The sequence below is a fragment of the Procambarus clarkii genome, chromosome 15 (assembly GCF_040958095.1).
Source record: "Procambarus clarkii isolate CNS0578487 chromosome 15, FALCON_Pclarkii_2.0, whole genome shotgun sequence".
Taxonomy (NCBI): domain Eukaryota; kingdom Metazoa; phylum Arthropoda; class Malacostraca; order Decapoda; family Cambaridae; genus Procambarus; species Procambarus clarkii.
In genome coordinates, this window is record NC_091164.1 from 10313055 (window position 1) to 10337300 (window position 24246).

General features: G+C 45.1%; 2 protein-coding genes across 2 annotated transcripts in view; both read right to left on the reverse strand.

Annotated features, from left to right (window-relative positions):
- LOC123761441 (band 4.1-like protein 4) overlaps positions 1–24246 on the reverse strand; it is an 817171-nt gene that overhangs the window by 626484 nt on the left and 166441 nt on the right. The window lies entirely within an intron of this gene.
- On the reverse strand, positions 9914–13974 carry LOC138364898 (uncharacterized). The gene is made up of 2 exons (XM_069324956.1): positions 11735–13974; positions 9914–9932 (listed from the first exon to the last, which is right to left on the reverse strand). The coding sequence occupies exons 1-2, from the start codon at positions 13972–13974 to the stop codon at positions 9914–9916; spliced, it is 2259 nt and encodes a 752-aa protein (XP_069181057.1).

The window sequence follows — 24246 nt, forward strand, 5'->3', positions numbered from 1 at the left end:
TTGACAATTATATGATTTGAATTTGAATTCAATCAACTTTACGCACAGTTCAAGCTAAACCCCCAACTAGACCAAAACAATGGATTAAACGCTCAGCTGACGGAGGGTAACCGACGTGAAGAATGGCTTGTTAAATGCAGCTCAAATATAATCTATAAACACAATTTAATCCTTTATCGCCCATCGAGTGGAGTTGGTGGATGCCGGGTTGAGCGCCATACTGGGGGATCACACCCATACAACACGAGCCATGAGTGCTCATTGCTATGACCCTGGTATGACCTTCCGTCATACCAAGATCATTGTTGACTTAGCCAAGATTTCATAAGGGCGCTAATTACTTCATAAGGTATACATTGCATTATGAGCTGCATGCATACTGTATGTCAAAAATAAACTTACAGATCGAGTGTCAATCGTTTACATTGCTTAGTAACGCCGCACTGAGTGATACAAAAGTCCGCATGCGGTTTCAGTTTCTTTTACAGTTTCTCAAACCGAAACTTAATGCAGTTTCCCTACCACGTGCCGCAAGCTGTTTCCTGGCAGTGTACAAGCTAAGGCATAACACAGTGGGAGAGACCGAAGGCAGTTCAGCCTTGGTGATGGGCGCCATCATTTTAAAGCTGGCAAGCCAAGAGCTGCGACTTCTGCGGCAAAACTTGCTACTCGTCGCTACACCAGATGCACCACACACGTCCACTTGTACACATATACCCGCACAACCTAGATGCTTTCATGATATATTTGAAGAACTGGAATTGCACAAATTTCTGTACTAATGAAAAACAGCGCCCGTAGGTAAATGGGTTGGTGTAAGTTCGTATGATTTGATATGGTAGAAGTACACTCACTGTGATATTGATATATAGAACGGTTTGACTTACGAGTCACACTTGGGTACAGGGAATGGGTCCCGTTTCTCAGCCACCTGTATTTCAAATAACATTCAAGATCAAACTTCAAATTCCGAATTGAAATACTCACTATATCCACAAATGCAAGACACACCACCCAACCCAGCACTCATTGTCAACCAACACACACACACACACATACACACACACACACACACACACACACACACACACACACACACACACACACACACACACACACACACACACACACACACACACACTCACACACACACACACACACACACACACACACAAGCACAAGGTATGCCAAGCACAAGACGAAGCTGGAAAAAGTTCAGAGGTATGCCACTAGACTGGTCCCAGAACTAAGAGGTATGAGTTACGAGGAAAGACTGCGGGAAATGCACCTTACGACAGTGGAAGACAGAAGAGTGAGGGGAGACATGATCACAACCTACAAAATCCTCAGGGGAATTGACAGGGTAGACAAGGATAAACTATTCAACACTGGCGGTACGCGAAGAAGAGGACACAGGTGGAAACTGAGTACCCAAATGAGCCACAGGGACGTTAGAAAGAACTTTTTCAGTGTCAGAGTAGTTAACAGGTGGAATGCATTAGGCAGTGATGTGGTGGAGGCTGACTCCATACACAGTTTTAAATGTAGATATGATAGAGTAGGCTCAGGAATCTGTACACCAGTTGATTGACAGTTGAGAGGCGGGCCCAAATAGCCAAAGCTCAACCCCTGCAAGCACAATTAGGTGAGTACACACACACACACACACACACACACACACACACACACACACACACACACACACACACACACACAGGGTAATTTTTGCTGTTGTGTTCATTGTATGAGAGTACAAAACAGTTCAATTTAGTTCATTTATTATGCACCCCATACCCATCCTGTGGGGTGTAGCGGAGAAGGTTAAGACCCACATAATGAGCTCCGGGACTGAACCCCAGAATTTCCTTGGCTAAGCAAGTTACAGTCTTGGTAAGATAATTACACAGTTTAATGTATATATAGACAATGGGTCCGAGAACTACCATAATTAGTCTCTAAGCTAAGCAATTTACATCTGCGGTGAGCTAGTTTCATAATTTAATTTATCATGCACATCTTCCCCTCCCCCTCTTCTACTACCTAGTGGGTGGCGGTGAAAAGGTTACAATTTTCAATTTCTTTCTTTATTATGCACCCCATACCCATCCCGTGGGCGGTGGTATAAAGGATTACAGAGGCACATAATCGGTTCAGGAACTGAACTCTCTAATCAAGTATACTTACTACCTACAGTTAGCAAACTGTGAATATTTGCTGAAAATTTCTGGTAGATTATTTTGTACACATATCTTGAACATGTGTTGTAGAACGGTTCCTATATTCAGTTATCTTTTCGCGCTTCATCACATAGTGACGGAGGGTGTGAGAATTATTATGCTGACAGTTAAGATTTGACCAGGTCTACGTCCCCAGGTAATGCAAACACCTGGAGATACTTATAACTAAGTCTGGGCTGAGCCGCAGTAGCATCTAGGAACCTGCAGATTTTATTTGATGATCTATTGATATATGTCTCTCCTTGCGTGATAATATGATGATAGTTGGAACTGCTAAAGAGACAAAAAATAGTGCAATTTTAGAGGAAGACACAATATCAGAAAAGTCTAGCACCAGAGAAGGGCATTTAGTATATCGCATCAACAGCGAATGAAATACTGACCAGTGTAAAAACAACTATTTTGAAAACCCTGAACAGGGTTGCATTTAGAGATCTCTACGTAACGTATGCAAGACCAGCGCTGCAACATGCACTGGCTATGGGGATGCCAAGCCTTGTGAACCACACAAGAATAATTGAAAAAGTTCAGGAACTTGCCAAGGAATAAGATCAGGATTTACGACGGGAAGAACAGGAGGAAACCCTACACCGTTCAACATAGCAAGTGACGTCGACAAAGTGAACAACAACAGCCTGGTTGATATGTGAGGCAACAGAGCGAGAGGAAAGAGGAAATGTCACACTAGATTTATTCAGACATATAAGGAAGTATTCGTCCAACTAGCGAATAAAGAATAAATGAAGCAAACAACATGTCATCATCAAAAGAAAGCACCACGCCCAAAATGTGAATCCAAATTATAATCAAAATCTCAAGATCACTTACGCCAAGGCACCAGCCGGAATAAAAGACAAGGCAGCAGGCCTATTGGCTCATACGAGACAGCTCGTCTCTAAGATATCCACCAGCAGCTCCTCCATACACATGTCATGTTACTTACGGAACAAATTACCGGATAAGAATCGAGGAAACTTCAGATGGCCTTTTGGCCCATACGAGGCAACACCTATTTACATCCATGCAAATTCATTCATATATATATATGTGTCAAGCCTATACTTGAAACTAGCCATCGATCCTATGTATTATGTTACACGGGATTTATTCCATAAATCAACAACCATGTTTCCAAACCAGTATTTACCGAGGTCTCTCCTAAATCTAAACTTATCCAATTTATATCCATTGCATCGAGTTCTATTTTGTGTCGATATATAAACAAATCTTTATTTATACTCCCCTTTTTATATCCTTTTCAACCCTTACTCATAGTCTAGGAAGACGATGAGTAAGGGTTCAAATTAACCTTTAGTTAAAAGTTAAGCTTTATTACTCTCTGTCATAAGGAAGGTTTCTCAATCCTGGGATTAACTACGTGATCCTTCTCTATATCCGTTCAAGAGTATTTATATCCACTCTAGTGCGGTGACCAAAACCTGAAAAATAATAATGTCTTGTTGCTATCGTTTCTACAAATATATCCCATTGTCTTATTTGCTTTATCCCGTACATTTATATAAAAAAAAATTGGCATGAGATCCCTACTAATCATGACTCTTGGCTCTTTCTCAGATTCTAAAGATCTTTCTCGCATTCCTAAAGCCTTCTTGCATTCTCAGATCTTTCTTGCATTCTAAATCTGTCTCACATTCCGAAAATCATTTTCCCTTTCAACAGCTGCACCAGATATGCAATAGCTATAAGACAGAGCCCCACGTGTTAGAACTCAGTCCAGCAGATACAGGGCAGCGCCCAAGACATGAAACTCACTCCTGAAGACACAAGTACACAAGAAAGCACGAAAGTTTGCACAGAAAAAAAAATTATATGAACACACACGGATATCTACAATACCTCACCGGAGTTAAGAGAGCTGCCAGGTATATAGAAGATGGCCATTTATTCCAATATACAAGACGGCGGACATGATGGGATAAACTACAGATCACTATCAAGAGGCGTGTATATAATGCAGAAGAGTGAGAATATAATTCCAAGATGCGCAATCTCACCCCCCCCCCTCCCCCTTCCCCAAGAAAATGGAGGAAAACTAATGTTTCAAGAGGCGTAATTAATGATGTTATCTGGGTGGTTCAGGTTTGGGAACCATGGCTGGGGTTAGCAGAGGCAGAGCGTTATAACCTATGACCGTAAGCGAGACTTGACTGCTTCTCGCAAACTTTCTCACGAACCAGGAAAGTTTGACTAAATTGAGTCAGTCACTACTTCAACTAAGCGCTAGGAGCTTAAGCTTAGTGACTAAATGCTTGACGTTTTAAGCTTTAGCAAATGTTAGATCATCATTCAGAAACCTAAATGAAGTAGCTTTTAGGGCGCTTTACACTGCCTACGAGAGACCAGTCTTAGAGTATGCCGCGCCATCATGGAGTCCCCCACCTGAAGAAACATATAAGGAAACTGGAAAAGGTTCAGAAGTTTCCCACAAGACTGGTTCCAGAGTTACGAGGGATGGGATATGAAGAGCGCCTGAAGGAAATGAACTTTACGACACTAGAAAAAAAGATGGGAGAGAGGGGGATATGATAGGAACGTATAAAATACTAAGGGGAATTGACAGAATGGGAATAGAAATGTTCACATGGAATACTAACAGAACGAGGGGACATGGGGGGAAGCTGGAAACTCAGATGAGTCACAAAGATATGAGGAAGTTTTTTTTTAGCGTGATAGTGGAAAAATGGAATGTACTTAAGGAACAGGTTGTTGAAGCAAACTCTATTCATAATTTTAAAACTAGATATGATAGGGAAATGGGACAGGAGTCATTGCTATAAACAACTGAAGGCTAGAAAGGCGGGATCCAAGAGTCAATCCTAAATCCTGCAGGCACAAATAGGTGAGTACACAAACACACAAACACACACACACACACACACACACACACACACACACAAGGGGCCTCGAAGCCTGGTGGATAGCGCGCAGGATTCGTAATTCTGTGGCGCGGGTTCGATTCCCGCACGAGGCAGAAACAAATGGGCAAAGTTTCTTTCACCCTGAATGCCCCTGTTACCTAGCAGTAAATAGGTACCTGGGAGTTAGTCAGCTGTCACGGGCTGCTTCCTGGGGTGTGTGTGTGTGTATAGTGTGGGAAAAAAAAAAAAAAAAAAAAAAAAAAAAAAAAAAAAAAAAAAAAAAAAAAAAAGTAGTTAGTAAACAGTTGATTGACAGTTGAGAGGCGGGCCGAAAGAGCAAAGCTCAACCCCCGCAAAAACACAACTAGTAAACACACACACACACATCTCCGAGCACACCGATGCACTTAATTCCAAAACAGTTTATATCGACTACATCAAAAGGTCGTACCTGGCCATCGACATACGCTACACACTGAACATATGAAATTTTTTCTTCATATGAAATTCAAGGGATGGGTTCAGTACCTGCCTGGCCGTGGTGTTCAACATGTGTCCTCGGTATCCACACACCGCGGGTCGACCTTGACAACGTGTAGCGTGCATATCCATCACGGGCAACATGCAGGGTGAAGGGGGAGCTACACCACGCCTTTTAGTGTAGTTCAAGGATAGTGATTTCAAGAGTCAAGCAAATGTTTGACTAATGCAATTACATATCAGCTTATGGAGATTATTTAGCATAAATAACTATTTTTGATGTTGCAGTCCTTCTTTATGTATGCATATATATATGTATGTATATATATATATATATATATATATATATATATATATATATATATATATATATATATATATATATACACACACATTATATATTAATGAGTATGGTTAGAAAAGAATACTGCAAAACACACACACACACACACACACACACACACACACACACACACACACACACACACACACACACACACACACACACATCAGAGCTGTGGGCTAGCTAAGCAGCAAAGTAAAAGGGCATGGAGAAACTATAGGAATAACAGGACACTGGAGAGCAGAGAAAGATACCAGAATGCCAGGAATGAATATGTCAGGATGAGAAGAGAGGCAGAAAGACTACGAAAATGACATCGCAAGCAAGGTAAAGACTCAGCCTAAATTGTTGCATAGCCACATCAGGAGAAAAACAACAGTAAAGGAACAGGTTATGAAATTAAGGATAGGGGCGGAAGGATTCACTACAAATGACAAGGAAGTGTGTGAGGAATTGAATAAGAAATTCCAGGAGGTCTTCACCTTAGAGCAAGGAGAAATTCCAGAGGTAAGTGTGGGAATAGCTAACCAGGAACCACTGGAAGAGTTTGAGATTACCAGCGGGGAAGTAAGGAAGTGTTTACTAGAGTTGGATGTGACAAAGGCTATAGGCCCAGATGGAATCTCCCCTTGGGTTCTAAAGGAAGAAGCAGGAGAACTGTGCCTACCACTCTCCATAGTGTATAACAAATCACTGGCAACAGGGGAACTGCCAGATATTTGGAAAGCAGCTAACGTAGTCCCGATATACAAGAAAGGGGATAGACAGGAGGCACTGAACTACAGGCCAGTGTCCCTAACCTGCATACCATGCAAGCTGATGGAGAAGATTGTGCGAAAAAAACTAGTGGAGCATCTGGAGCGAAGGAACTTTGTAACACAGCATCAACATGGTTTCAGGGATGGCAGGTCCTGCCTCACAGGGTTACTTGAATTCTACGACCAGGCAACAAAAATAAGGCAAGAAAGAGAAGGGTGGGCAGACTGCATATTTTTGGACTGTCAGAAAGCCTTTGATACAGTGCCACACAAGAGGCTAGTGCGAAAGTTGGAGACGCAGGCTGGAGTGAAAGGGAAGGTACTCCGGTGGATAGAGGAGTACCTAAGTAACAGGAGACAACGAGTCTGTGTGAGGGGTGAGGTCTCAGATTGGCGAGACGTTACAAGTGGAGTCCCGCAGGGGTCAGTCCTTGGACCTATACTGTTTCTGGTATATGTAAATGATCTCCCAGAGGGTATAGATTCGTTCCTCTCAATGTTTGCCGACGATGCAAAAATTATGAGGAGGATTGAAACAGAGGATGATAGTAGGAGGCTACAAGATGACCTAGATAGACTTAGTGAATGGTCCAACAAATGGCTGTTGCAGTTCAACCCGAGTAAATGCAAAGTAATGAAACTAGGCAGTGGAAACAGGAGGCCAGACACAGGATACAGAATAGGAGATGAAGTACTTAATGCAACAAAGAGAAAGATCTAGGAGTTGATATCACACCAAACCTGTCTCCTGAAGCCCACATAAAGAGACTAACGTCTGCGGCATATGCGAGGCTGGCTAACATCAGAACGGCGTTCAGGAACCTGTGTAAGGAATCATTCAGAATCTTGTACACCACATATGTAAGACCAATCCTGGAGTATGCGGCCCCAGCATGGAGCCCGTACCTTGTCAAGCACAAGACGAAGCTGGAAAAGGTCCAAAGGTATGCTACTAGACTAGTCCCAGAACTAAGAGGCATGAGTTATGAGGAAAGGCTGCGGGAAATGCACCTTACGACACTGGAAGACAGAAGAGTAAGGGGGGACATGATCACAACCTACAAAATCCTCAGGGGAATCGACCGGGTAAACAAGGATGAACTATTCAACACTGGAGGGACGCGAACAAGGGGACACAGGTGGAAGCTGAGTACCCAAATGAGCCACAGAGACGTTAGAAAGAACTTTTTCAGTGTCAGAGTAGTTAGTAAATGGAATGCATAAGGAAGTGATGTGGTGGAGGCTGACTCCATACACAGTTTCAAATGTAGATATGATAGAGCCCAGTAGGCTCAGGAATCTGTACACCAGTTGATTGACGGTTGAGAGGCGGGACCAAAGAGCCAGAGCTCAACCCCCGCAAGCACAATTAGGTGAGTACAATTAGGTGAGTACAATTAGGTGAGTACACACACACACACACACACACACACACACACACACACACACACACACACACACCGAGAAGGAGATAACATTTTTGTTATCAGGATTTTTAATATTGTCGAGCTACTACAACAATTTCACTTGTTTGGCATTGATTAATACTTGACAATACCGAAACTTGGTCGGTCAGGGAAGACAGACGTCACCCTGACATACAGCGCTGACAAAGCTTTTGGCGTGCATCTCTTTGAAGCATTACTTAATGCTGTCAGCCTGTTTGGCAAGTGATCCCAGTGGCAATGATGCAGCAGTGTGCACTTGGTGTTAGTTCCAGGATAAATGTGTGTGTGTGTGTGTGTGTGTGTGTGTGTGTGTGTGTGTGTGTGTGTGTGTGTGTGTGTGTGTGTGTGTGTGTGTAAGGGGGGGGGGGGGTGTTTATCTAGCTGCCAGTGAACGCGCGTGCCTGTACGCATGTGCGTATATTCAAACTAAACAATTGTGAGTAAATTACGAGAAAGCAAGTCAGTATGACATTATAGCACTTGGGATGGATATGGGGATAAAGGGGATGGAATATAAGGACTGCAGACCCCAAATACATGCACCCTTGGGAGGACCCTTACATAAACCCCCTGAGACACGAGGAAGTAAGTCTTCAGGTGAACCTAACCTAAGAGTCAAGGCAACGAGTGACCTCTCAAGCTATACCCTTGGCCTTTTATCAATGTTTACGCTAAGCTTATGTACAGATACACTGGGCGCTCAGTGGACAGAAATACACACACACAGTGAACGACGTTAAGTAGACGTTTCTGGCTTCACGTTCGACTCGCCCACGTGTAAAGAAAAATAATTCACAGACGACTGATCTCTTAAGTCATCACGCCATCAAAATATACCTAGGGCCTGATTCACCAAGCAGTTACGCAAGTACTTACGAACGTGTACATCTTTCTTCAATCTTTGACGGCTTTGGTTACTTTTATTAAACAGTTTACAAGCATGAAAGCTTTCCAATCAACTGTTGTTATTGTTATAAACAGCCTCCTGGTGCTTCCGAGCTCATTAACTGTTTAATACTTGGAAACAAAGCCGCCAAAGATTGAGAAAAGATGTTCAGGTTCGTAAGTGCTTGCGTAACTGCTTCGTGAATCTGGCCCCTGGAAGAGCATTAGTTTTTTTTTTTTTGAGATATATACGAGAGTTGTTACATTCTTGTACAGCCACTAGTACGCGTAGCGTTTCGGGCAGGTCCCTGGAATACGATCCCCGCCGCGAAGAATCGTTGTTACAACCAAGTACACATTTTACTGTTGAGTTAAACAGAGGCTATAGTTAAGGATTTTCGCCCAGTAAATCCTCCCCGGCCAGGATACGAACCCATGACAAAGCGCTCGCGGAACGCCAGGCGAGTGTCTTACCACTACACCACGGAGACTGGTGTTCTGTTTCCAGGCACTCGCTTGCCGCTGGCCGTTCTTCTTTCCTAAAAATATTATGATTGTACGAGAGTGTAACCTGAGAATGAATGTGTATAACGGACAGAATATAACAACTTGTCAGCCTTCTGGCTACAAGTTTTATATTAACAAATTACTTCCAAAACAGACGGCTTGCTGATAAGCAACAGAAATGCTGTTGGAGTTAGATCCCTGTCAGTCAGGTGGCCAACAATCCTCCAGTTGACAGTAACCCGGTCTCACTTCTGTCAGCTACTGACCACGCCGCGGTGAACCTGTCAACCAGCCAGGGGTCTCGATCAGGACTTCTCCAGGACGAAAATTAACATACAAATGACCGGTTTGTGGAAGATGTAGGTTAACTGTGTGATTATGATAAGATGCCAAACCTGGAAGACAAATATGGACTATTAAGCAGTATATGTTATACTTCAGTAATATACTGCACTATACTATATGGCCGCGCACTTCAGCTTTCGTCACCATATTTCAGAATAAATAAATTCCCTCGAAATCCTTCACCGCAGAACACACAATTTCCAAGTACTAGGAAGGGGCCGGCCGGCCGAGCGGGCAGCACGCTGGACACATGATCCTGTGATACCGGCTTCGATCCCGGGCGCCGGCGAGAAACGATGGGCAGAGTTTCTTTCACCCTATGCCCCTATTACCTGGCAGTAAATAGGTACCTGGGAGTAAGTCAGCTGTCACGGGCTGCTTCCTGGGGGTGGAGGCCTGGTCGAGGACCGGGCAGCGGGGACACTAAAAAAAAAAACCCGAAATCAACTCAAGATAACCTCAAGGTAAGATGAGCACATTACCTTGAGAAGCGAAGGACAAGGGGAAAAGATGAACGAAGTTTACAAGTAGACGAAAGTTATTTACAAGCAGAATATAAGCAAAGGTTTTTGATATTGTCAAGCTACGTCACAATTTTTATTAACTAGATAAATCTTACATTAAAAACAGGATAGAGGTAAATACTGTTTTGGTAGCAAGGCTGTAGACGAAACGAATAATTTACCAAGTGGTATTTAATAAGGCTAACTCTCTGCCATGTTCTCAAAATATGAGAGAGATACGCTATTGAAAAAGTTCAATCAATTCAAAAGTTGGTTCAAAATAAGCCCCGTCGCCAATAGGCAAGCAGGACGACAACAATATTCTTTATTTTCAATCTATACAACTTTCCACGAGTCACGCAGTAATTTATACATCTAAAAAAAAAAGTCGTGAAGCATAAGCATTTGAGAATGTTTTTAATGAGAATTTATACTTTTCAAGTGAGTTAATATAATATAAACTCTAACAATTCTAATATATGTATATTAGAATTATTAATATTCACCAGGAAATACTTCTTTAAAGCAAACATACGTTACATCTTGAGAGGAGTTACCACACTGCTCAAGGCACAGTAGTGAAGGTGTTGTCTCCAAGTCACACTTGACAAGTAGCCTCAAAAATGATTAAACTTGGCAATGAAAATGCGATGAATTTCTCAGCACATTAACCGAAGGGAAATGATAAGAACTTTAACATTTCCAAGTGACAAGATGCTTCAACTACTAATACTATTATTTGTAATTGTTTTGATAACATTTCAAGTCTTGCGAGGGTTGACACTGGACGCTCCAGAAGTCTGTACACCCGAACATTAAGACTCAAGGAACCACCCAGATTCACCATTTAAAGGTTTATCCTGAGGCACAGCGGTCACTCCACCTCCAGATAACCGAGGCACACCCGGCCTTCCAGCGCAATAAAGATGACGCCCTTCTTGCCTCTGGGCAGAAATTGATGAAAGAATAGATGCCAATCCCAGATTCATTTACAACTTTATTTTCTTTATCTTTCTAGCACAACTATAATGTACAAAACCGTATTATCATATTATCCTTACCCTTTATCCAAATAAAACCATGCAAACCAGAGAATAAATAAATAAGGGATTATAATATATTAAAAATGGGGAAATCCTCGGCATCTCAGTCAGCGGTCACAGCGATAATCACCCTAATGGGCAACAGTTATAAGGGTGATGTTACCCTACAATTGTGGGAGGTGAATTACCTGCCTTAATTGCTCTAATGCACGCAACCCCTATGGCAGCAAGTTAAAAAAAAAAGTAGGTTTAATTAACAGGTAGATTAACAGGTAGATTAACAGGTAGATTAACAGGTAGATTAACCGGAAATTTTTGATAGAAACGTTTATTTTCTTAGGGGTAATCTTGCCGGAAACCTTTATGGTTGGTAAAGGTGGACCTTTGTAATCTATGGTTGGTAAAGGTGGACCTTTGTAATCTATGGTTGGTAAAGGTGGACCTTTGTAATCTATGGTTGGTAAAGGTGGACCTTTGTAATCTATGGTTGGTAAAGGTGGACCTTTGTAATCTATGGTTGGTAAAGGTGGACCTTTGTAATCTATGGTTGGTAAAGGTGGACCTTTGTAATCTATGGTTGGTAAAGGTGGACCTTTGTAATCTATGGTTGGTAAAGGTGGACCTTTGTAATCTATGGTTGGTAAAGGTGGACCTTTGTAATCTATGGTTGGTAAAGGTGGACCTTTGTAATCTACGGTTGGTAAAGGTGGACCTTTGTAATCTACGGTTGGTAAAGGTGGACCTTTGTAATCTATGGTTGGTAAAGGTGGACCTTTGTAATCTATGGTTGGTAAAGGTGGACCTTTGTAATCTATGGTTGGTAAAGGTGGACCTTTGTAATCTATGGTTGGTAAAGGTGGACCTTTGTAATCTATGGTTGGTAAAGGTGGACCTTTGTAATCTATGGTTGGTAAAGGTGGACCTCTGTAATCTATGGTTGGTAAAGGTGGACCTTTGTAATCTATGGTTGGTAAAGGTGGACCTCTGTAATCTATGGTTGGTAAAGGTGGACCTTTGTAATCTATGGTTGGTAAAGGTGGACCTCTGTAATCTATGGTTGGTAAAGGTGGACCTTTGTAATCTATGGTTGGTAAAGGTGGACCTCTGTAATCTATGGTTGGTAAAGGTGGACCTCTGTAATCTATGGTTGGTAAAGGTGGACCTCTGTAATCTATGGTTGGTAAAGGTGGACCTCTGTAATCTATGGTTGGTAAAGGTGGACCTCTGTAATCTATGGTTGGTAAAGGTGGACCTCTGTAATCTATGGTTGGTAAAGGTGGACCTCTGTAATCTATGGTTGGTAAAGGTGGACCTCTGTAATCTATGGTTGGTAAAGGTGGACCTCTGTAATCTATGGTTGGTAAAGGTGGACCTCTGTAATCTATGGTTGGTAAAGGTGGACCTTTGTAATCTATGGTTGGTAAAGGTGGACCTTTGTAATCTATGGTTGGTAAAGGTGGACCTCTGTAATCTATGGTTGGTAAAGGTGGACCTTTGTAATCTATGGTTGGTAAAGGTGGACCTCTGTAATCTATGGTTGGTAAAGGTGGACCTCTGTAATCAATGGTTGGTAAAGGTGGACCTCTGTAATCTATGGTTGGTAAAGGTGGACCTTTGTAATCTACGGTTGGTAAAGGTGGACCTTTGTAATCTATGGTTGGTAAAGGTGGACCTTTGTAATCTATGGTTGGTAAAGGTGGACCTTTGTAATCTATGGTTGGTAAAGGTGGTCCTCTGTAATCTATGGTTGGTAAAGGTGGACCTCTGTAATCTATGATTGGTAAAGGTGGACCTTTGTAATCTATGGTTGGTAAAGGTGGACCTTTGTAATCTATGGTTGGTAAAGGTGGTCCTCTGTAATCTATGGTTGGTAAAGGTGGACCTCTGTAATCTATGGTTGGTAAAGGTGGACCTCTGTAATCTATGGTTGGTAAAGGTGGTCCTCTGTAATCTATGGTTGGTAAAGGTGGACCTCTGTAATCTATGGTTGGTAAAGGTGGACCTCTGTAATCTATGGTTGGTAAAGGTGGACCTCTGTAATCTATGGTTGGTAAAGGTGGACCTCTGTAATCTATGGTTGGTAAAGGTGGACCTCTGTAATCTATGGTTGGTAAAGGTGGACCTCTGTAATCTATGGTTGGTAAAGGTGGACCTCTGTAATCTATGGTTGGTAAAGGTGGACCTCTGTAATCTATGGTTGGTAAAGGTGGTCCTTTGTAATCTATGGTTGGTAAAGGTGGACCTTTGTAATCTATGGTTGGTAAAGGTGGACCTTTGTAATCTATGGTTGGTAAAGGTGGACCTCTGTAATCTATGATTGGTAAAGGTGGACCTCTGTAATCTATGGTTGGTAAAGGTGGACCTCTGTAATCTATGATTGGTAAAGGTGGACCTCTGTAATCTATGGTTGGTGAAGGTGGACCTTTGTAATCTATGGTTGGTAAAGGCGGACCTTTGTAATCTATGGTTGGTGAAGGTGGACGTTTGTAATCTATGGTTGGTAAAGGTGGACCTCTGTAATCTATGGTTGGTAAAGGTGGTCCCATTGTAATCTATGGTTGATAAAGGTGGACCGCTGTAATCTATGGTTGGTAAAGGTGGTCCCATTGTAATCTATGGTTGATAAAGGTGGACCGCTGTAATCTATGGTTGGTAAAGGTGGTCCTCTGTAATCTATGGTTGGTAAAGGTGGTCCTCTGTAATCTATGGTTGATAAAGGTGTACCTCTGTAATCTATGGTTAAGGTGTTCCCACTGTAACCGTAACGTTCCTGGTAGAAACCTTTCAACTCTTCCAGTGATTCCATGTGAACTCCGTAATTTCCCCTGTGATCGCATATGTTCGAATCCTACACTGGCCTCCTGGTCGACCAGTACAGGTAACTGTACTGGTCGATGTAATAAATCTGTACTAAATTTTTTTTGTTTTTACTCATTCAGTGTATAACAGGTAAGAATAAAGGAGACTGCAGAAGACCTACTGACTCACAGCAAGTAGGCCTACTGGCACACAGGAGGCCTTTGACTCACAGGAGGCGTCATTATCAGTGACCTTTTCTGTCTGTCACAACAGTTTCTGTCCGATCCATCGCTGACAGACACCCCCTATGAACCCCTCCTCCTCCTCCTCTATTTGTTAAAGTGTCACCCTCCACACCTGCTGATGATCCCATCACAACTTTGAATTAATTCAACACGAGACAACCTGTTACGGTGAGATCAGACAACCTGTCTGTGTTCAACAAACATGTAATATCAACTCATCTACGGCAACACCACCACAGATCTCTCTCTCACCTTCCTTGCCAAACAACTCAATCCGATTCTTCCTCGTGTGAAGTAGATAGTTATCATCTGAACCTTTACTGGAGACTCTAAAGACCCACAATAAGTTGCTCATTTGGATTAGATAATACAACAAATTCACCTTGTAACTCACACTTTACATAAGTGGTTCCCAACAAAAAAGTGTTTCCCAAGTTGGGACAAGTCCGGAGCTCTCTCAGAATTTACAAAGCTTGACATTTTTATTGTTTTCAACTGCTAATTGAATGTAAAATAATGAAGTGTAACTCGAATTTTCCATTAGCTTAATAAAAAATAATAATATAATCACAAAATCATTATACAATATATAATGCTTGTAACCAGTAAGGCAGATGTAAAGTTAAAATTATTTTTTTATTAACAGTAATTAGCAAATGCAGATAAGCAGTAAATACCAGTGATATATTATTTACAAATGTTTAATAATACATCTCCGTATTCCTCCTCTCCACATTCATCTCAAACATCACACTGCCAGGATGACTGCCAGGATGACTGCCAGGATGACTGCCAAACATCACACTGCCAGGATGACTGCCAAACATCACACTGCCAGGATGACTGCCAAACATCACACTGCCAGGATGACTGCCAAACATCACACTGCCAGGATGACCGCCAAACATCACACTGCCAGGATGACTGCCAAACATCACACTGCCAGGATGACTGCCAAACATCACACTGCCAGGATGACTGCCAAACATCACACTGCCAGGATGACTGCCAAACACCACACTGCCAGGATGACTGCCAGGATGACTGCCAACATCACACTGCCAGGATGACTGCCAACATCACACTGCCAGGATGACTGCCAACATCACACTGCCAGGATGACTGCCAACATCACACTGCCAGGATGACTGCCAACATCACACTGCCAGGATGACTGCCAACATCACACTGCCAGGATGACCGCAAACATCACACTGCCAGGATGACTGCCAAACATCACACTGCCAGGATGACCGCCAACATCACACTGCCAGGATGACCGCCAACATCACACTGCCAGGATGACCGCCAACATCACACTGCCAGGATGACCACCAACATCACACTGCCAGGATGACCGCCAACATCACACTGCCAGGATGACCGCCAACATCACACTGCCAGGATGACCGCCAACATCACACTACCAGGATGACCACCAACATCACACTGCCAGGATGACCACCAACATCACACTGCCAGGATGACTGCCAACATCACACTGCCAGGATGACCGCCAACATCACACTGCCAGGATGACCGCCAACATCACACTGCCAGGATGACCACCAACATCACACTGCCAGGATGACCACCAACATCACACTGCCATGATGACCACCAACATCACACTGCCAGGATGACCACCAACATCACACTGCCAGGATGACCACCAACATCACACTGCCAGGATGACCACCAACATCACACTGCCAGGATGACCACCAACATCACACTGCCAGGATGACCACCAACATCACACTGCCAGGATGACCACCAACATCACACTGCCAGGATGACTGCCAAACATCACACTGCCAGGATGACCACCAACATCACACTGCCAGGATGACTGCCAAACATCACACTGCCAGGATGGCCACCAAACATCACACTGCCAGGATGACTGCCAAACATCACACTGCCAGGATGGCCACCAAACATCACACTGCCAGGATGACCGCCAAACATCACACTGCCAGGATGGCCACCAAACATCACACTGCCAGGATGACCGCCAAACATCACACTGCCAGGATGGCCGCCAAACATCACACTGCCAGGATGGCCACCAAACATCACACTGCCAGGATGACCGCCAAACATCACACTGCCAGGATGGCCACCAAACATCACACTGCCAGGATGACCGCCAAACATCACACTGCCAGGATGGCCACCAAACATCACACTGCCAGGATGACTGCCAAACATCACACTGCCAGGATGGCCACCAAACATCACACTGCCAGGATGACCGCCAAACATCACACTGCCAGGATGGCCACCAAACATCACACTGCCAGGATGACCGCCAAACATCACACTGCCAGGATGACCGCCAAACATCACACTGCCAGGATGGCCACCAAACATCACACTGCCAGGATGACCGCCAAACATCACACTGCCAGGATGGCCACCAAACATCACACTGCCAGGATGACCGCCAAACATCACACTGCCAGGATGACCGCCAAACATCACACTGCCAGGATGACCGCCAAACATCACACTGCCAGGATGACCGCCAAACATCACACTGCCAGGATGACCGCCAAACATCACACTGCCATGATGGCCACCAAACATCACACTGCCAGGATGACTGCCAAACATCACACTGCCAGGATGACCGCCAAACATCACACTGCCAGGATGACTGCCAACATCACACTGCCAGGATGACTGCCAACATCACACTGCCAGGATGACTGCCAACATCACACTGCCAGGATGACTGCCAACATCACACTGCCAGGATGACCGCCAACATCACACTGCCAGGATGACCACCAACATCACACTGCCAGGATGACCACCAACATCACACTGCCAGGATGACCGCCAACATCACACTGCCAGGATGACCACCAACATCACACTGCCAGGATGACCACCAACATCACACTGCCAGGATGACCACCAACATCACACTGCCAGGATGACCACCAACATCACACTGCCAGGATGACCGCTAACATCACACTGCCAGGATGACCACCAACATCACACTGCCAGGATGACCGCCAACATCACACTGCCAGGATGACCACCAACATCACACTGCCAGGATGACTGCCAAACATCACACTGCCAGGATGACTGCCAAACATCACACTGCCAGGATGACCGCCAACATCACACTGCCAGGATGACTGCCAACATCACACTGCCAGGATGACTGCCAACATCACACTGCCAGGATGACCGCCAACATCACACTGCCAGGATGACTGCCAACATCACACTGCCAGGATGACCGCCAACATCACACTGCCAGGATGACTGCCAACATCACACTGCCAGGATGACCGCCAACATCACACTGCCAGGATGACTGCCAACATCACACTGCCAGGATGACCGCCAACATCACACTGCCAGGATGACTGCCAACATCACACTGCCAGGATGACCGCCAGGATGACTGCCAGGATGACCACCAACATCACACTGCCAGGATGACCACCAAACATCACACTACCAGGATGACCGCCAACATCACACTGCCAGGATGACCGCCAACATCACACTGCCAGGATGACTGCCAAACATCACACTGCCAGGATGATCACCAACATCACACTGCCAGGATGACAGCCAACATCACACTGCCAGGATGACTGCCAAACATCACACTGCCAGGATGACCGCCAACATCACACTGCCAGGATGACTGCCAAACATCACACTGCCAGGATGATCACCAACATCACACTACCAGGATGACCGCCAACATCACACTGCCAGGATGACTGCCAAACATCACACTGCCAGGATGATCACCAACATCACACTACCAGGATGACCGCCAACATCACACTGCCAGGATGACTGCCAAACATCACACTGCCAGGATGACTGCCAAACATCACACTGCCAGGATGACCGCCAACATCACACTGCCAGGATGACTGCCAACATCACACTGCCAGGATGACTGCCAACATCACACTGCCAGGATGACCGCCAACATCACACTGCCAGGATGACTGCCAACATCACACTGCCAGGATGACTGCCAACATCACACTGCCAGGATGACCGCCAACATCACACTGCCAGGATGACTGCCAACATCACACTGCCAGGATGACCGCCAGGATGACTGCCAGGATGACTGCCAGGATGACCACCAACATCACACTGCCAGGATGACCACCAACATCACACTGCCAGGATGACCACCAAACATCACACTGCCAGGATGACCACCAAACATCACACTGCCAGGATGACTGCCAAACATCACACTGCCAGGATGACCGCCAAACATCACACTGCCAGGATGACTGCCAAACATCACACTGCCAGGATGACCGCCAAACATCACACTGCCAGGATGACTGCCAAACATCACACTGCCAGGATGACCGCCAACATCACACTGCCAGGATGACCACCAAACATCACACTGCCAGGATGACCACCAAACATCACACTGCCAGGATGACCACCAAACATCACACTACCAGGATGACCACCAAACATCACACTGCCAGGATGACCACCAACATCACACTGCCAGGATGACCACCAAACATCACACTGCCAGGATGACCACCAAACATCACACTGCCAGGATGACTGCCAAACATCACACTGCCAGGATGACTGCCAAACATCACACTGCCAGGATGACCACCAAACATCACACTGCCAGGATGACTGCCAAACATCACACTGCCAGGATGACCGCCAAACATCACAATGCCAGGATGACTGCCAAACATCACACTGCCAGGATGACCGCCAAACATCACACTGCCAGGATGACCACCAAACATCACACTGCCAGGATGACCACCAACATCACACTGCCAGGATGACTGCCAAACATCACACTGCCAGGATGACTGCCAAACATCACACTGCCAGGATGACTGCCAAACATCACACTACCAGGATGACTGCCAAACATCACACTGCCAGGATGACTGCCAAACATCACACTGCCAGGATGACTGCCAAACATCACACTGCCAGGATGACTGCCAAACATCACACTGCCAGGATGACTGCCAAACATCACACTGCCAGGATGACCACCAACATCACACTGCCAGGATGACTGCCAAACATCACACTGCCAGGATGACCGCCAAACATCACACTGCCAGGATGACTGCCAAACATCACACTGCCAGGATGACCGCCAACATCACACTGCCAGGATGACTGCCAAACATCACACTGCTAGGATGACTGCCAACATCACACTGCCAGGATGACCACCAACATCACACTGCCAGGATGACTGCCAACATCACACTGCCAGGATGACCACTAACATCACACTGCCAGGATGACTGCCAAACATCACACTGCCAGGATGACCACCAACATCACACTGCCAGGATGACCACCAAACATCACACTGCCAGGATGACCACCAAACATCACACTGCCAGGATGACCACCAACATCACACTGCCAGGATGACCACCAAACATCACACTGCCAGGATGACCACCAAACATCACACTGCCAGGATGACCGCCAAACATCACACTGCCAGGATGACTGCCAAACATCACACTGCCAGGATGACCACCAAACATCACACTGCCAGGATGACCACCAACATCACACTGCCAGGATGACCACCAAACATCAGACTGCCAGGATGACCACGAAACATCACACTGCCAGGATGACCGCCAAACATCACACTGCCAGGATGACTGCCAAACATCACACTGCCAGGATGACCACCAAACATCACACTGCCAGGATGACCACCAACATCACACTGCCAGGATGACCACCAAACATCACACTGCCAGGATGACCACCAAACATCACACTGCCAGGATGACCACCAAACATCACACTGCCAGGATGACCGCTAAACATCACACTGCCAGGATGACTGCCAAACATCACACTGCCAGGATGACCGCCAAACATCACACTGCCAGGATGACTGCCAAACATCACACTGCCAGGATGACCGCCAAACATCACACTGCCATCATGACTGCCAAACATCACACTGCCAGGATGACCACCAACATCACACTGCCAGGATGACCACCAACATCACACTGCCAGGATGACCACCAACATCACACTGCCAGGATGACCACCAATATCACACTGCCAGGATGACCACCAACATCACACTGCCAGGATGACTGCCAAACATCACACTGCCAGGACGACTGCCAAACATCACACTGCCAGGATGACCACCAAACATCACACTACCAGGATGACCACCAACATCACACTGCCAGGATGACTGCCAAACATCACACTGCCAGGATGACTGCCAAACATCACACTGCCAGGATGACCACCAACATCACACTGCCAGGATGACTGCCAAACATCACACTGCCAGCATGACTGCCAAACATCACACTGCCTGGATGACTGCCAGGATGACTGACAAACATCACACTGCCAGGATGACTGACAAACATCACACTGCCAGGATGACTGACAAACATCACACTGCCAGGATGACTGCCAGGATGACCACCAAACATCATACTGCCAGGATGACCACCAAACATCACACTGCCAGGATGACTGCCAAACATCACACTGCCAGGATGACTGCCAAACATCACACTGCCAGGATGACTGCCAAACATCACACTGCCTGGATGACTGCCAGGATGACTGACAAACATCACACTGCCAGGATGACTGCCAAACATCACACTGCCAGGATGACCACCAAACATCACACTGCCAGGATGACTGCCAAACATCACACTGCCAGGATGACTGCCAAACATCACACTGCCAGGATGACTGCCAAACATCACACTGCCAGGATGACCACCAAACATCACACTGCCAGGATGACCACCAAACATCACACTGCCAGGATGACTGCCAAACATCACACTGCCATAAGCCATAAGGAGCGTCAAAGCTGTCTTACCAGCCAGCCTTCTCCGTGGAGACCACCGTGGGCACTTACACCAGGTTCCCCACACTGTTCCATCACTACACCGGCCATTGCTCAGCGCAAACAATTAGCGTGACTTGTAATGATTCATTCTTCGACCAACTCATTGCCCCAACACACGATTCACCATTGTTCCTCTTGTAATGAGAGAGCATGGAAGAATTCTGCACAGAAAACATAATTTTCTTCATATCTAATCCACAATTTCCTGCACTTTTCAACACATGATTAAAAGTGCTTAGATATCTTACGGATACTTAAGATTTTTTTGTGTTAATTAACTTGGGCTCTCAGTCTGTTTGTCTTAAGTCAGCTGACTGAGGTACACGTGGCAAATAACCCACGTGACGTAACACACACCTGGTCAAGCACCCATGTGACGTAACACACACCTGGTCAAGCACCCACGTGACGTAACACACACCTGGTCAAGCACCCACGTGACGTAACACACACCTGGTCAAGCACCCACGTGACGTAACACACACCTGGTCAAGCACCCACGTGACGTAACACACACCTGGTCAAGCACCCACGTGACGTAACACACACCTGGTCAAGCACCCACGTGACGTAACACACACCTGGTCAAGCACCCACGTGACGTAACACACACCTGGTCAAGCACCCACGTGACATAACACACACCTGGTAAAGCACCCACGTGACGTAACACACACCTGGTCAAGCACCCACGTGACGTAACACACACCTGGTCAAGCACCCACGTGACGTAACACACACCTGGTCAAGCACCCACGTGACGTAACACACACCTGTTCAAGTACCCACGTTACGTAACACACACCTGGTCAAGCACCCACGTGACGTAACACACACCTGGTCAAGCACCCACGTGACGTAACACACACCTGGTCAAGCACCCACGTGACGTAACACACACCTGGTCAAGCACCCACGTGACGTAACACACACCTGGTCAAGCACCCACGTGACGTAACACACACCTGGTCAAGCACCCACGTGACGTAACACACACCTGGTCAAGCACCCACAACACCCACTGAGGCAGCGAAGCACTGAGTGCACGGTGCTTCGCTGCCTCACCATTTTACACATCTAAAATCCATCCACAATAGCAATTCTAAACGCGCTTGACTGCACACCACGTGTCTCACTCCCAAGTAACTAATGTGACACACACACACGTGCCGAGCAATACACATGTTGTTGACCTGCTGATTGACGGTTGAGATGCGGGACCAAAGAGCCAGAGCTCTACCCCCGCAAGCACAATTATGTGAGTACATGGGCAGCTTTGTGAAGGGGGGGGGGCAATCTTCAAGCACTATTTCTAGTTCTACCTCTAAATGAACGTACTACTAATATCAGTATAAACACTAGTCCAACCCAAGTGGCCCTCCCATCACTCTAAAAGTAGCTAACATAACTAGTTAACATAACAGTAAAATTTCTAATAACTGGTGTCATAATATTACTGGGACGCATATCAGTCCAATTTAAATAAAACTGTTATTTTGGCGGGTATTTGCATATAATGCAATAATTATTATTACCATAATATTCAAATGAGCAGTATATAGGGGTGACAAAGCTATTATGAATGCCAACATTATCCTATATTACCAACATTATTTTTTGGGGGGTAATCTAGAGCAAATTACTGAAATGAGACAATTTACTAATATTAAACCTCTGGCCCCCCTATCCCTCGCTCGGAGATAGGGGCGATATCCACACCTATCCTAACCTAACATAACCAAATATAACTCAGTAATTCATGTTCCTAATATATAATATATTATTATTGTTAGAAAAGAATCAATCTAAAACGTAGTATTAAAAAAAAAACTAAAATCTTTTTGCCTGTTTGGCACATCGGACCTTGCATACTAAGCCAAGAAGTGCGGTTCTGGCTATTAGACATGACATTATATATAAATAAATATATGCGAACAAGCCTGAACGGTCTCCAGGAATATAGGCAACTGAAAACTCACACCCCAGAAGTGACTCGAACCCATACTGCCAGAAGCACTCTGCAACTGATGTACAGGATCCCTTAACCACTCGACCATCACGACCGGACACACACACACACACACACACATACACACACACACACACATATATATATTATATATATATATATATATATATATATATATATATATATATATATATATATATATATATATATATATTTTATACACACACACAAACACACATTTACATTCATTCACATACGCTATAAGTATTCACAGAAAAAAAAACTAAAAAGTGGATATTTCGGCATAACTGAATTCTCGACGGCATACAAAACAAAGACGAGATTCCTGAAAGAGCCCTGACAAACGTGACCCTTACTCACACTAACCAGAAGATTGAACTAACAATTCACTGCCAGACCAAGTAAACCGCACGCTTGCTCATAAAAAAACTCTGCAGACACCAGCGAAACACCTTGAAAGAAACGGATGTCAACTATGCCTTTATATATATATGGCCACTTGAGGACTGTCAGCCCCAACGATCTCAGTGTCTAGGCAAGACAACACCTCTTCCATAACAATGCACAAATATGTTCCTTGATGGAATCTTGTTATTTGTGCATTGTCTTGGAAGAGATGTTGTTGTCTTGCCTAGACACTGAGATCGTTGGGGCTGACAGTGCCTAAGTGGATATATATAGGCCATAGTTGACATTCATCTCTTGCACACACAGCCAGAGCATCAGACACATCCTGACCAACATCACCGAAATAGAGATACAACAACAGATGATCAGACACGGGGGAAGCACTACATACAAAAACACCGCAACCAACTATCAAGAGCCAGCATACACGTCGATATATCCGTCT